Source organism: Phyllostomus discolor, chromosome 7, assembly GCF_004126475.2.
Source record: "Phyllostomus discolor isolate MPI-MPIP mPhyDis1 chromosome 7, mPhyDis1.pri.v3, whole genome shotgun sequence".
Lineage (NCBI taxonomy): Eukaryota > Metazoa > Chordata > Mammalia > Chiroptera > Phyllostomidae > Phyllostomus > Phyllostomus discolor.
In genome coordinates, this window is record NC_040909.2 from 109,120,234 (window position 1) to 109,132,529 (window position 12,296).

Below are 12,296 nucleotides of genomic sequence, written 5' to 3' on the forward strand. Positions count from 1 at the left end.
CGCCTCTTCCCTTAAACGTCCCCCATATGGAATCTGAAGACACCAGGAGGGCACAGCGACTCCCCTCTCGAACGACAGCTGGGGCAGTACCGCAGCGTCCCCCACCCGAGGCCGCGTTGGCTGTGACGCGACCCCGCCCTCTCGCGCTCGTCCTTCTTTCGGCTCTCAGCTCTCACTCCGCGACAAACTCGGTCCCGCCGTCAGGCCTCCCGCTCGCTGCGGCTCGTCACCTCCGGGGGTCCCAGCCTTCACGGGCCGGGGCCACCGCCGCCGCAGGACGGGGAGGCGGGCCATGGCGTCCTGCGTGGGGAGCAGGACCCTGAGCAAAGATGATGTGAACTACAAGATGCATTTCCGGATGATCAACGAGCAGCAAGTGGAAGACATCACCATCGACTTCTTCTACCGGCCACACACCATCACTCTGCTCAGCTTCACCATCGTCAGCCTCATGTACTTCGCCTTTACCAGGTGAGGCGGGCCCCGGCCGCGCGGAGGGCGCGCCCCTGGGCCAAGGAAAGGGGTGGACGGGAGGCGGTGTAGGGGAGCATGGCCCGGGCTGGCTTCGCGTGAGGAAGCGGGCTGGCTCTCCTCGCACACACTGGCACTCGCAGACCCGCCGCCCACGTAGCTCCTCACTCGCCCGGTGTCCAGCAGAACACCCATCCCTTGCAGTCCCTCTGCACCTGCGTTCGCTGCTACCCTCTAGCCCCCACCCCCTGTCTATACTACCTCTCCCCATGCGGCGCCTCGGGCTACCTCGGAACATTCGCGGGGCATCTAGCTCGAATGCCCCCTCTCCTGCCGCACTCCGCATCTCTCCCCATTCACATCACGACATCGGCCCCCTCCTCTCCACTCCGTGTTCCTACCCAGCGCATCGCATGAATCATCTCGTATGCACCACTTTCAGAGCATACCAGTACAGACTGAGAACATCACAGTCCACAGCGTGACCACGCACCAGGCCCAGACCACAACCCAGACCCTTTGCCGTGGAACTCCTCCAGTATTTGGTGCGACTCCCCATGTAAAAAATGCACTTATGAGGTACACTACATCTCCCACATGCACTGCACACAAATCAGCTAGCATAACCCTTCCCCCACCCTCAAACACGATCTTCTCTACAACATGAACTGTGGACACACACATCAGAGTGGACCTTTCTCTTTCTGGCACAGCCAGTACCCATCACCTCTTGTGTACATTGCTACATGGACACAATGCACCCTTAATCACGTAACCTACTTGCTGAAGTGAGATATTTTCAAGCACTTGTGACAATGCCTGGTGCATAGTAAATGCTAAGGAAGCGTTAAAGTCATAAACCTCGCCCAATATAGCACAACTCGCTTATTCCCCTGAAAACACACACACTCTCAAAGCATTTCTAATATATACATCTATGCATAGGAGCTAGACTGCCCAACTCTTGACACCCCATCTTACAACTCTTTGTCACTGAACACATGGCCTCCCAACCCAAGGAACTAATTCATCTCTGGTTCATAATGACACAACCCATGGGTCCCACTTTCAAAGGATTTATGTTTTCTGAATGAACCTCCTTAAAGAAAGGAAAGGCATGCCTACCGCATCATTATGGCTTAAAAGACCAACCCAGAGAGGTGTGGTTTTGGAGCCAGAGAGTTGGTTCTCCATTAAGTTACTTACCCTTTCTCTAAGCCCCAGGATCCACACCTGTAAAATGGGGAGGAAATGTATACTTAACTCATATAGGGTTATGAAGAGTGAATGAATATGTGTGAGTGAACCTAGCAGAATATTTGATGCATGATGCATGGTTAATATCAGTTACTTCTCTCCCAACATTTTTACCCAACAGTCAATGGTTCTCAGTCCAGGTCAGCAGAAAATGTGCAAGAGTATACAGGCTTTGGGGGAAGTTCTGATATTTAGTGGGTGAGCATTAAGAATGCTAAGTGTATTATAACACGTGGGACAGCATCATACAACAAAGATGTATGTCCATATGTTGTATGTCCAGATGCTGTCCTGTCCATACAGCTGTGTGTGTGCACATGCATACAAGTGCCAATGGCACCTCCCTTGGGAATCATTGCAGTTTTTCAGATTTTCATAGAACTGATAGTGTCCTCCTGCATTATACATGTTCCTTATCCCCATAATTCATTTGACTGTTCGTTTTTATTTTGTGTTTATCTATTGGCATGAATCTACCTAAAGCTATAAGCAGGTGTGTCCAACCCGAGGCCCCATTGGCCACGTGCAGTCCAGGATGGCTATTGAATGTGGCCCAACACAAAATCGTAAATTTACTTGAAACATTATGAGATTTTTTTGTGTGTGATTAAGTGTTGCAATGTATTTAATGTGTTGCCCAAGACAACTCTTCTTCTTCCTGTGTGGCTCAGATATGCGAAAAGATTGGACACCCCTACAAGCATATATAACAATTACTTATTCTTAATGTTGGAGAATATAGCTGCTATTACTGTAGTCTTTTGCTGATGCTGTGCTGTAGGGTAAGGCCAGACCTTTGCCCAACCAAGAACACATTTCTAGCTTCGGAGAGAAATCAGTCTTGTCCCTAATTATGGTTACCCTTAAATACTCCATCATGTCCTCTAATTTTACAACTTCATTAAGTTTCATGGTCACTTAATTTTGCTAGGCTTCAGTTTCCTTATCTGTATATAAAATGAAAATATCTGCTATTTCCTCACAGGGTTCTCTGTCATGAGGTTCACTTTATTTACTTACTGGTAATTTGTGTTTAGCTCAGTGCAAATAGTAAGTGCTCAGTAAACATTAGCCATTATCAGTACGTCACTTCATTGTATGGGAACACCTTCTAACTTGTATTTGTCCTTGATCGAAGATGTCGTATGGCCTATAACTGAGAAAAAGGAGAAAGGCGTTGGGAAAGTGGACATTGCTTTGCTTGGATAACAGGCAGGCCTGTTTCACATTATCTTCAGTGTAACGTCATCTCAGGTGTGGGTTGGCAATGATGGGATTAGTGCAGGAGTTTCTTTGGACATTAGGAAGGTAATCATTTTATTTTAAATAATGAGAAACAAGAATGAGCAGTTTGCTTTAACCTTTTTTCTTTAATGTTATTTTAGACTCCTTCAGAATAGATCTCTCTCTTTTCTAATATAGGAAGTCATATTCTTCTACAGCATATTCTGTCAAAATGTGCATTAAGGAGCAGCAGTGAAACTATAAGAAATAAATATGAATTTTAACAGCTTGTCAAAAGTAATAGAAAAGGCATAACCTGGATTTCAAACTATGGCCTTTTTCAGAAGTAATAATATTATGTCTTCCACTAATCTCATAAAGAGACAGAAATCACACACTGAAGAGCTAATTAATAATAAATTTTACCTTACATAAAGCCATAAGCACCATTAATACAATTAGTAATCACTTTTTCTTACTCATGTTTTGTAATGATTTGTAATTCTTTAAAGTGACATTTTACAGAGATAGCTCTATCTTCCTTCTTATAAATTACAAGCACTCGTTAAGAGGTATCTTTGAATCTTTGAGCTCGCTGAGTAGACATCATGAGCAAAGTGCACCCTCCCAAGTTAAAAAATAATTTATAGACAAGAAGTTTTTGTTGAAATTAAATGGTGGCAGATGTGTCCAAGTAACATTGCGGGGATTTGATCCCTTTATGAACCTTGTGATAGAGGGAAGTGGAGAGATGGCAACCCGTGGGCAACAGCACAGCATTGGAATGCCGGTAACATGAGAAAATGGTATCATCTTGTTAGAGACCATGAGACGAGGATAGAGAATGGCTGTGTCCACCAGGGCAGCCAAGTGCTTCCACATGTGCCCGGCCCACAGCACCTGTTTTACTGCACTACAGAAATCGAGTCGTGCACATTTTCACGTTGCACTTTTGTTAAATACATTTTTGTATTGCTCAAAATAAAAGAGATCAAAAGTAATGACTTCTTAAAGTAATGGTTTCTTGCTCTGTGTTCTTTTGTAATGATTCTCTCTGGTACCTGATACTTACTTTGTAACAGAATTTTAGTTGGGCGACTGTTCAGTGCAATTCTTTCAGTAAAACTTTAAAAACATGTCTCAAAGCTTATTTTTCAAAGACGAGTAGTCTAAGCAAATAGCAGATAGAATACTTTTGGGGTGTCATGTTCCCAGTGTGTGAGCAATAGTGCCTGGGTCGTGTCACATGTTCCAGAGGCACAGCAATAATTCCGGATAGTGACAGATTAGGTGCCTCACACAGAAGTCTGAAACAAGTTTGAATTTGTCAAGTAGTTCTTTTGTTAAATAGCAACTAGGCCAACTCACTGTTGAATCATAGCATGTAAATGTCCTGTCCCTGTTACTGTCCTTAAAAATAAAGCCAAATGCTATCGAATCATTCTCCCCAAGATTCAAAGAGGCTCACTTTGCTACCTTTTAAAATAAGGATTTCTATAAATGAGATGCTTTGGCATATGTTTTATAAGTTTGTTCAGCCAAAGTGGGGCAAGGAGAACCTTCGTCTTAAGCTCAGAGTGTAATAATTACCGAAGTGCCTCATATTTACTCTGCTTACAGAGGCTGGTAAACTTGTCAATGCTGAATGGCTTTAGTTTCAAACACTCAAGCTTTCGATTTGAAAACACCAAAATCTACTAAATCACGTTCATAGCAGCCCGTCTCACTTTCAGAGGCACTTGGCAATGAAACAGCGGAACCAGCCTCTCTAGTAGCACTTGTCCAACAGACATTGTAGAAGAGATTGCCTTCCTGCAGCTTGCTGTACCCCGGTGATCTCAGCCTGTCCAGGCTAGGTTTCTCCTTGACATGGAATTAAGGAGATGGGCAAAGGCAGGGAAATGGACAGACCTTGGATTTATTTATTTTTGTTTGGCTGTTAATGATGACTTTTACTTCATTTCCCTTAGTGGCTTTGGAGCTCCAGCTTTGTGTCATATCATCAAGATAAGAGTTCTACCTTCTGTGTCATTTCCCTTGTGGATACCTGCCAGCCTTTTCTGCTCTTCTCCTTTCAGACCGTGCGGATCCCATTAGAAAACGTCTCCCGATACTGCTGATTCAGTCTTCTCAGTCCTGTTTCCTTCACGTACATCGTGTTCTTTCTGTCCCCATAGCGGAAGGCCTGCCTGTCCTTGTTCCCCGAAACCAGCTCTGTTAAGTGACGGTCCACAGGGGCTGTGCACTGCGGTTAAACCAGCCCTGGAGGTGAACAGAGCACACTGTTTGGGGGCACCCTCTAAAGAGGTCCAGTTAACAGTGACCTTAACATTGCTCCTCCCCACTTCCTGTTTGAATTGTATTTTTAAATTGAATTTACATAAGCATGATTTATGTCCTTTCTTATACTTATTTCTGGTGTTTTATGTCCCTACTAAGATGATAAATTGATTGAAGGCGAAAACATGTCATATGTTTCTTTGGCATCTTCTGTAGTGATAGGCACCTGGGTGACTTCAAGCATTTCTTTGGTTTAGATGATGTCTTACCCACAAAAGTTTACATGCCTAGAAAGTGCTCCCTGGTGTTTAGCATTTTAGGTATAATTCTGTTACCAAGTATAATATAATTTATCTTGTGATGTAATCCCTGTGGCCCCAGATTTCTGGAGGGAAATGAGCAGTTTTTCAGTCTCAATGAATCCAGAAGCCAGGGCTTGTCCAGTCAGCCAGGACTGCTTCCTGAGCCTCTGGATGAAGTCATTTCAGCAGTTCAGACAGTCCGTGTTCCATCCAGCTGAGGTCCCGGCCATCACAGAGTTCATCTAGTTTACCTGCACTGGGTCTCACTAGGCCCTTAGAGCTTTCAGAGCTCTCCTCTTCCCCATATCCGGCCTTAGCTCAGCAAACCCCCAGCCCTTTGGGACAATATGTGCCCAGGCCTTCACTCCATATCGCTCCAGTCCCTTCTGCACAGGGCCGTCCCCATGACCTTTTAAAGGCAAAATTGTGATCCTATCTTCCCCCTGCTTATAGCCTTTCCCTGGCTCTCTATCACTGGGAAGTGTTAGCTGGACCCTAAGGTCTTTCATTACAGAGCAGGTCTGTTTCCAGTGTTAGCCTGGCCTCGCCTGTGCACGGCACGCACAGCAGGCCCAGACAGTGCGGTGCGCCAGCCCCACACCCAGTGCCAGGTGGCACCTTTCCGACTGGAGAGCATCTCCCTCTGCCTCCCGCCTGCCCGCCAGCCCATGGCATCCCTCACGACCCACCTGGGTGGTCCCCCTGTCAGACACCTGTTTTGATTGTTCCTGGAAACACAGAGGAAGAAATATTTATATGCTTCCAAATACCTTTTATTATCATATCTCTCATATTGTAACATTTGTTTCGGTATCAGTTTCTACAGACCAAATATCTTAATCTTCCTAGGATACACACCCAATAAATGCTGAATGACTCAAATCCAAGAAATACAGCCAATAAGAACGTTAAAAAATATTATTCTTCTCCTTTAGTTAACATGTTAGCTATAATTCTTGGCAAGGATCGTAACTTTATATAAAATGAAGGGAATGTTGTTCAGAGATAAAACCGAAGGTAGTTAACATAAGTCTACGTTGAAACCTAGGACTGTTTTCCACAGAAAGACAGCATCCTTAAACAGTGTCTAGCCTCATAAACATGACCCTACCTATGCGTCTCAGTTTCAGGGACTCATATTAAAGGGAAGGGAAGGAGATGTGGGGAGTTCTGGGGCAGGGGTGATAATCACCTTAGCAGCCTTAGGAGTCAGGATGACGGTGGGGCTATCTTGTCTGCCCAACCCAGGGACACAGTTTTGTGTAGAGATTGCATGTAAGTGAGTGGAGTTTGCCATGATTTCCTGAAATCTCCTCACCCACTGTCTGTAGTCAGAAATGAAACTAACACAGAATCTGAGTCCAAAACTCTCTGAGTGCAAACTTTTTTTTTAAACTTTGTTTATACATTTCCTGCTTCTAGGACAGTCTGTCTTGCCTGGGTAGTTTCCTGTACTGGTTGAAAGAGTGATTGGACAGAAGTTGAGGTGTTTGAATATTTGCTTGGTCACTGAACACTGGGACAGGACAGTCACTGTCACTGGACCCTGTGGACTCAGGCTGTGACTCATCCTCGTGTTACCTGAGTTACAGGGCCCACTCAGCCATGGTGGCCTGTCCTTTCTGGCACCCCACTGTATTGAGAATGCCTGCTGTGTGCCCAGCATTGTGCTGGGTACCAGAGGTACTCTGGAGGTGTAAGATAGGAACCTGTGTCGTCTGGAGTTTAAATTACAATTTTATTGTCATCTGTCCATTTGTATTTTCACTGTATGTGTTCAGGGCTGCCCAGCATGCTTCTGGAGCACCTCCTAAATTTAGCAGAGAGAAAAAAAGAAAGTGTCTGTTTGCATCATATTGGTGAATGTAGCGGTCTTGACCTAGAGCCAGCATTCCAGAAGCCCTGGCTCCTACTTTCAGTCTGTCTCTGTGTGTAACTGTGGGCAAGATAAAGCAAGAGCTTTCTTTTCCTCATTCCTTAAGTAAAGGTAATCCCCACTCCAACCCCTGAACTGTTGAATAAAATGCCTATTGGGAAAATTCTTTGCAAGGTTCAGAGCACCAGAGACTGACAGAGACTGAGACAGTTGTTCTTAGGAGCTGCAGGAGACCTAGGAATTGAGAAGTCAGGGAGTTGTCACAGCATCACCACAGAAAGCCTGAGTCCTTTTGCCTTTTGTTGCTGTTAAGCAAAATGCCTTAGTGGAGTGGGACTCCTGAGGCCAGGAGCAGTTGAGGGGGGCATCAGGCAGCCCTGATAGAAAGTTCCGATCTTCCCTGGGAAGTGGGAACCTGATCGTCCCCTCAGAACGCCTTTAGGAGCAGTAACAGCCCCAGGAGCAGGACCACCCATGTGAACAATTGTGTAGTCTTTTGGGAGATGGGGTATCAGGTTCATTAGAGGCAGTTCCAGCAAATAAAAAAAAAAAAAAACAACTTTTCTCTCTGGCTAAAGTAAGCTAAGATACTTTACTTTTATGTAAAGTAAATTGTCCCTTTTGACTGTGATTCTCTCAAGAACAAGGGCCATGTCTGTTCATTTTTGTCTTCTCAGCAAACCCCTCCCCTGCCACCCCGCCCCCCTCCAGAATAATGCCTTCCCCAGTGATAGGTATTAGCCACACGGGGGGGGGGGGGGGGGGTGAGTGGACATAAATGAAGGACATTCAAACATTGTGAACTAATAATAACTGACACTTGCTCTGTGTCAGGCTCTGATGTAAATACTGTACATGTGTTGCTATTTTATCCTCACCACCCCGTGAGGTGGAACTCTTATTGTCCTTGATGTACGGGGCTGGGGAGGGGTGGTGGGCAAGGTGGAAGCCAGGGCACAGAGAGGTTGGGTAATCTCCCCAAGGCCACACAGGCTGATGAGTGTTGAAGCCAGAATTCTGGCCCAGGCATTCTGGCCCCAAGCCCCCTCAAGGGTAAAAAAACTTGAACTTCAGAGCCAGGCCCCATCAGGAAAATGCAGACTGTGATTATTCCCTCCTCTTAGGGTGATATGAAGATTAAAGAGAGCTAACATGCAAGCCAGCTGGCATCCTGAGTACGGCACAGATATGGTGGATGTTCAGAACTAACTAGTTCTTATCCCCTAATTGGGTTCTCTGGAGTCACCAATGTGGTCTTGTGGCCTTTGTATCCAAGCTGCTCTTCATGATTAACTCTTGGAAACTTCTGTATATCTCAGTGTACGGTTGTGTCTCTGGCTTATTGAGAGTTTAGAGAGGATGAACTCCCACCAGGTCATGGAGAATAGCCCCTGCGTGGTCAGGCTGTCGGGAGGTGGGGGTGGGGAGGACTGGGCAGCCTCACGAGTCATGCATTCAGTTCCTTCTGGCCACCCACCTCTTGTAAGGGACGGTGGGCATACTGTCTCCACTCGAGAAGCTCAGGGTGTGAAATAGGCTGTGTGTGATAGGACTCTGATTTCTTCTTAACCTCACCCACCCCCCCACCAGTCTTTGATCACAGAAGTTTGCTCTGCCTGTTTTATATACTCGCAATTGATTGAATACTTTCAGTTGATCAAATGACCTTGCTGTCCATCTTTGATACATTTCCCCCCTAACTAGACAAATATAAAACTGCCAACTTTCCAGAACCACTGCTATTTTATTCAGGTTGTTTAATTGACTTTCTTTTCTTCCCCAAAACTGGGCCATCCATTGGATCCTCTCTTTCTAATAAAATTACTCAAAATTTACAAAATTACCATTCCATTGGTTGTATATCTGTATTTATTACTGATCCCAAGTTCTTATACATTTAATGTTGATTTTGTTTTCAGGTATTTTGACTACTAGGTAATTTTAGGTAGAGACTGATTCACTAATTTACTCTGACCATTTACTTAATTAAAATTCTTTTTTTTAAAAGATTTTATTTATTTTATTTTTAGAGAGGGAAGGGAGGGAGGGAGGGAGAGAGACAGAGACAGAGACAGAGACAGAGACAGAGACAGCGACACATCAATGTGCGGTTGCTGGGGGTTATGGCCTGCAACCTAGGAATGTACCCTGGCTGGGAATCGAACCTGCGACACTTTGGTTCCCAGCCCGCGCTCAATCCACTGAGCTATGCCAGCCAGGGCTAATTAAAATTTTAATTAATTGACTTTTTTTTGAAAAGAATAATGTGTCCACATCGCTTGACATCCAAGACATACCAAAGGGAAGGTGGTGGAGAGCCTCTTTCTCACTCTTCTTTTCTCCTCTTTAGAGCAAACCATTGTCGCTGTTTCTTTGGGAGATTTCCAGAGACCTTCTTTGCAGCTATAAACACAAGTTACAAGTTGTATACATACACACGCACACCCTTTTTTTATGCAAATAATGCTTACTGTCCCCACTGTTCCATACTTGCTTTATTCATGATATCTCTTAAATTATTCTGCATCAGTTAATTCATAAAAGGGTCTTCATTCTTCTTATGGCTCCTAGTATTCCATTATGAGATGGGACCATAATCAATCCCCTTTTGGTGGACATTTAGCCTGTTTCTAACCTTGTGCTAATACACATAATGCCCCACTGAGCAACCTTGTACATACGTAATTTTTGCACAAATGATGGTATATCTGTGGGGTAAATTCTCATACGTGGAATTGGTGAGTCACAGGGTATATGTGTGTATAAATTTAACACGTTGCGAAATTGCCCTCCTTGGAGGTAGTTTTAATTTATACTACCACCCGCAACGTGTGAGGGCACCTGTTGGTGTTTCTTCATATCCTTACTGGCTAAGTCGTTAAGTTCTCACCTTGGTCTGTAACGTGGGTGGGACATGTTCTCTCAGTGTTCGTTTGCCCATCTCTTACCACGAGCGAGGTTGAGCACCATTCCACTTGCCTGAGAGACGTTAGATTTCCCACGCCCAGCTGTCTTCTTCATGTCCTTTGCCCATTTTTCCATTTGTTTTTCCTTATCTAGTTGTTCTTTCTGGTAATTGACTGGGGGGAGGAGGGTTCTTTCTATATTAGGAAAATTAATACTTTGCCTTGATCTGAGTTGCAAATGTTTTTTCCCCTAGTTTATCATTTTTCTGTACTGATTTCTTTGCCATGCAAGTTTATCTATTTTTTTCTTTACAACTTCTGAGTTTCATGGAATATTTTAAAAAAAGATTTTATTTATTTATTTTTAGACAGAGGAGAAGGGAGGGAGAGAGAAGGAGAAAGAAACACTGATTGGTCTCACAGACCTCCAACTGGGAACCTGGCCCACAATCCAGGCATGTGCCCTGACCGAGAATTGAACTGGCAACCTTTCGGTTTGTGGGACGATGCTCAGCCCACTGAGCCATGCCAGCCAGGGCTATGTCATATTTTGGAAAGGTCTTCCCTACTCTGAGAGTGTTGTATTTTGGCTTTTAAAAATTTTACCATCATTTCTTCTAGAATTTTTTTTGTTTTTTTACTTTTATTCTTTGAATGAATAAAGTACAAGTTATGGAGTCAACTTTCTTTTCACAGGCAACAGTACTGATTTCAGCCTTGCTTTTGTTTTGTGGCTGACAAATTGTGGGCCCCATCATACTCTCTGATACTGTCCCAGTGCGTCTAACATGAGTCACACTGGTTCAGGATGATGTACTCTTTTCAGGAGACAGCTTGTCATGAAGATCATCCTCATCAGAGTCTAACAGACCTGGTTTCGAGTGCTGACTCTTCAGTTTCTTACCTACTCAACCTTGGGCAAGTTATGTAACCTTTCTGAGCCTTTGTTGCCAAGTTTGTAAATTGATTGGGTTTTCTAGAGTTACTGATGTGGTCTTGTAGCCTTTGCAGCCAAGTTGCTTCTCATGATTCACTCTGAGAAATTTCTACTAATACCTCGTTCTGCAAATGGGTTGTGACAATTAGAGATAATGTTTATAGACTGCCGTTCAGTGCCTGGCACGCAGTAGATACTTGATGAAGAACAGCTATTCTTACTGTCTTCACCATTACCAGTGTCAGCAGTGGGGTGCTGGTCTGAGTGAGGACGTTGTGTCCCCTCCCCGCCCTGTGTGTAGCCATTCTTCAGTGAAAGCTGCTGTTCCTGGAAATTGGCTTCCCTGCTTAAGCCAGAGGTAGCCTGGTAATTATCTGGCTGGCATTCTTATCAGGCTGGCATTCTTAGGGCTGTGCATAACATCTGGGCAGATGTTAAATCATTACAGTGGCCGTTAATATAGGATTGCATTTTGCTGCAGGAGGAAGTCTCTCCGATTCTGTAGTTGGGTTCTGTAATAAGATCTACAAGACGCCAACAGTCAAGCTTTATTTGTCCAGCATCGGTGTTAGTGCTGTTTGGCCATATGAAGATCTTAGAAACATTTATGATGTGATTTCTTATTTTAGTGCCTTAGGTTCAATCCTGTCAGTCTGGAAATTATTTAATGGAGTGCAGAAACTTAATCTAAACAGAAGTTGATACCTAATTAACTTCTGCGGTTTTTTTTTAAAGATTTTATTTATTTATTTTTAGAGAGAGGGGAAGGGAAGGAGAAAGAGGGAGAGAAACATCAATGTGTGGTTGCCTCTCGAGTGCCCCCTACTGGGAACCTGGCCTGCAACCCACGCATGTGCCCTGACTGGGAATTGAACCTGCGACCCTTTGGTTCTCAGGCCTTTGCTCAACCCACTGAGCTACACTAGCCAGGTCTAATTAACTTTTGTTTTTAAAATAACATCCCAGGGCCTGCTTTCTAATTATGTAATTCAAGATTGTTTTGTTCCACACCTCTACGTATGCTGATGTTCTAAATTTTCTTT

The 12,296-nt window shown here is 44.3% G+C and overlaps 1 protein-coding gene and 1 pseudogene across 1 annotated transcript in view; both read left to right on the forward strand.

Moving 5' to 3' along the window:
• The first annotated feature begins 150 nt into the window (after positions 1 to 150).
• Positions 151 to 12,296, forward strand: part of PTDSS1 (phosphatidylserine synthase 1) — a 64,963-nt gene continuing 52,817 nt past the window's right edge. The window contains exon 1 of the mRNA XM_028533819.2: positions 151 to 471. Within this exon, the coding sequence (XP_028389620.1) occupies positions 293 to 471 (179 nt within the window). The 5' untranslated portion in view covers positions 151 to 292. The remainder of the gene's footprint in view (positions 472 to 12,296) is intronic.
• LOC118501735 lies at positions 2,401 to 9,398 on the forward strand (annotated as a pseudogene).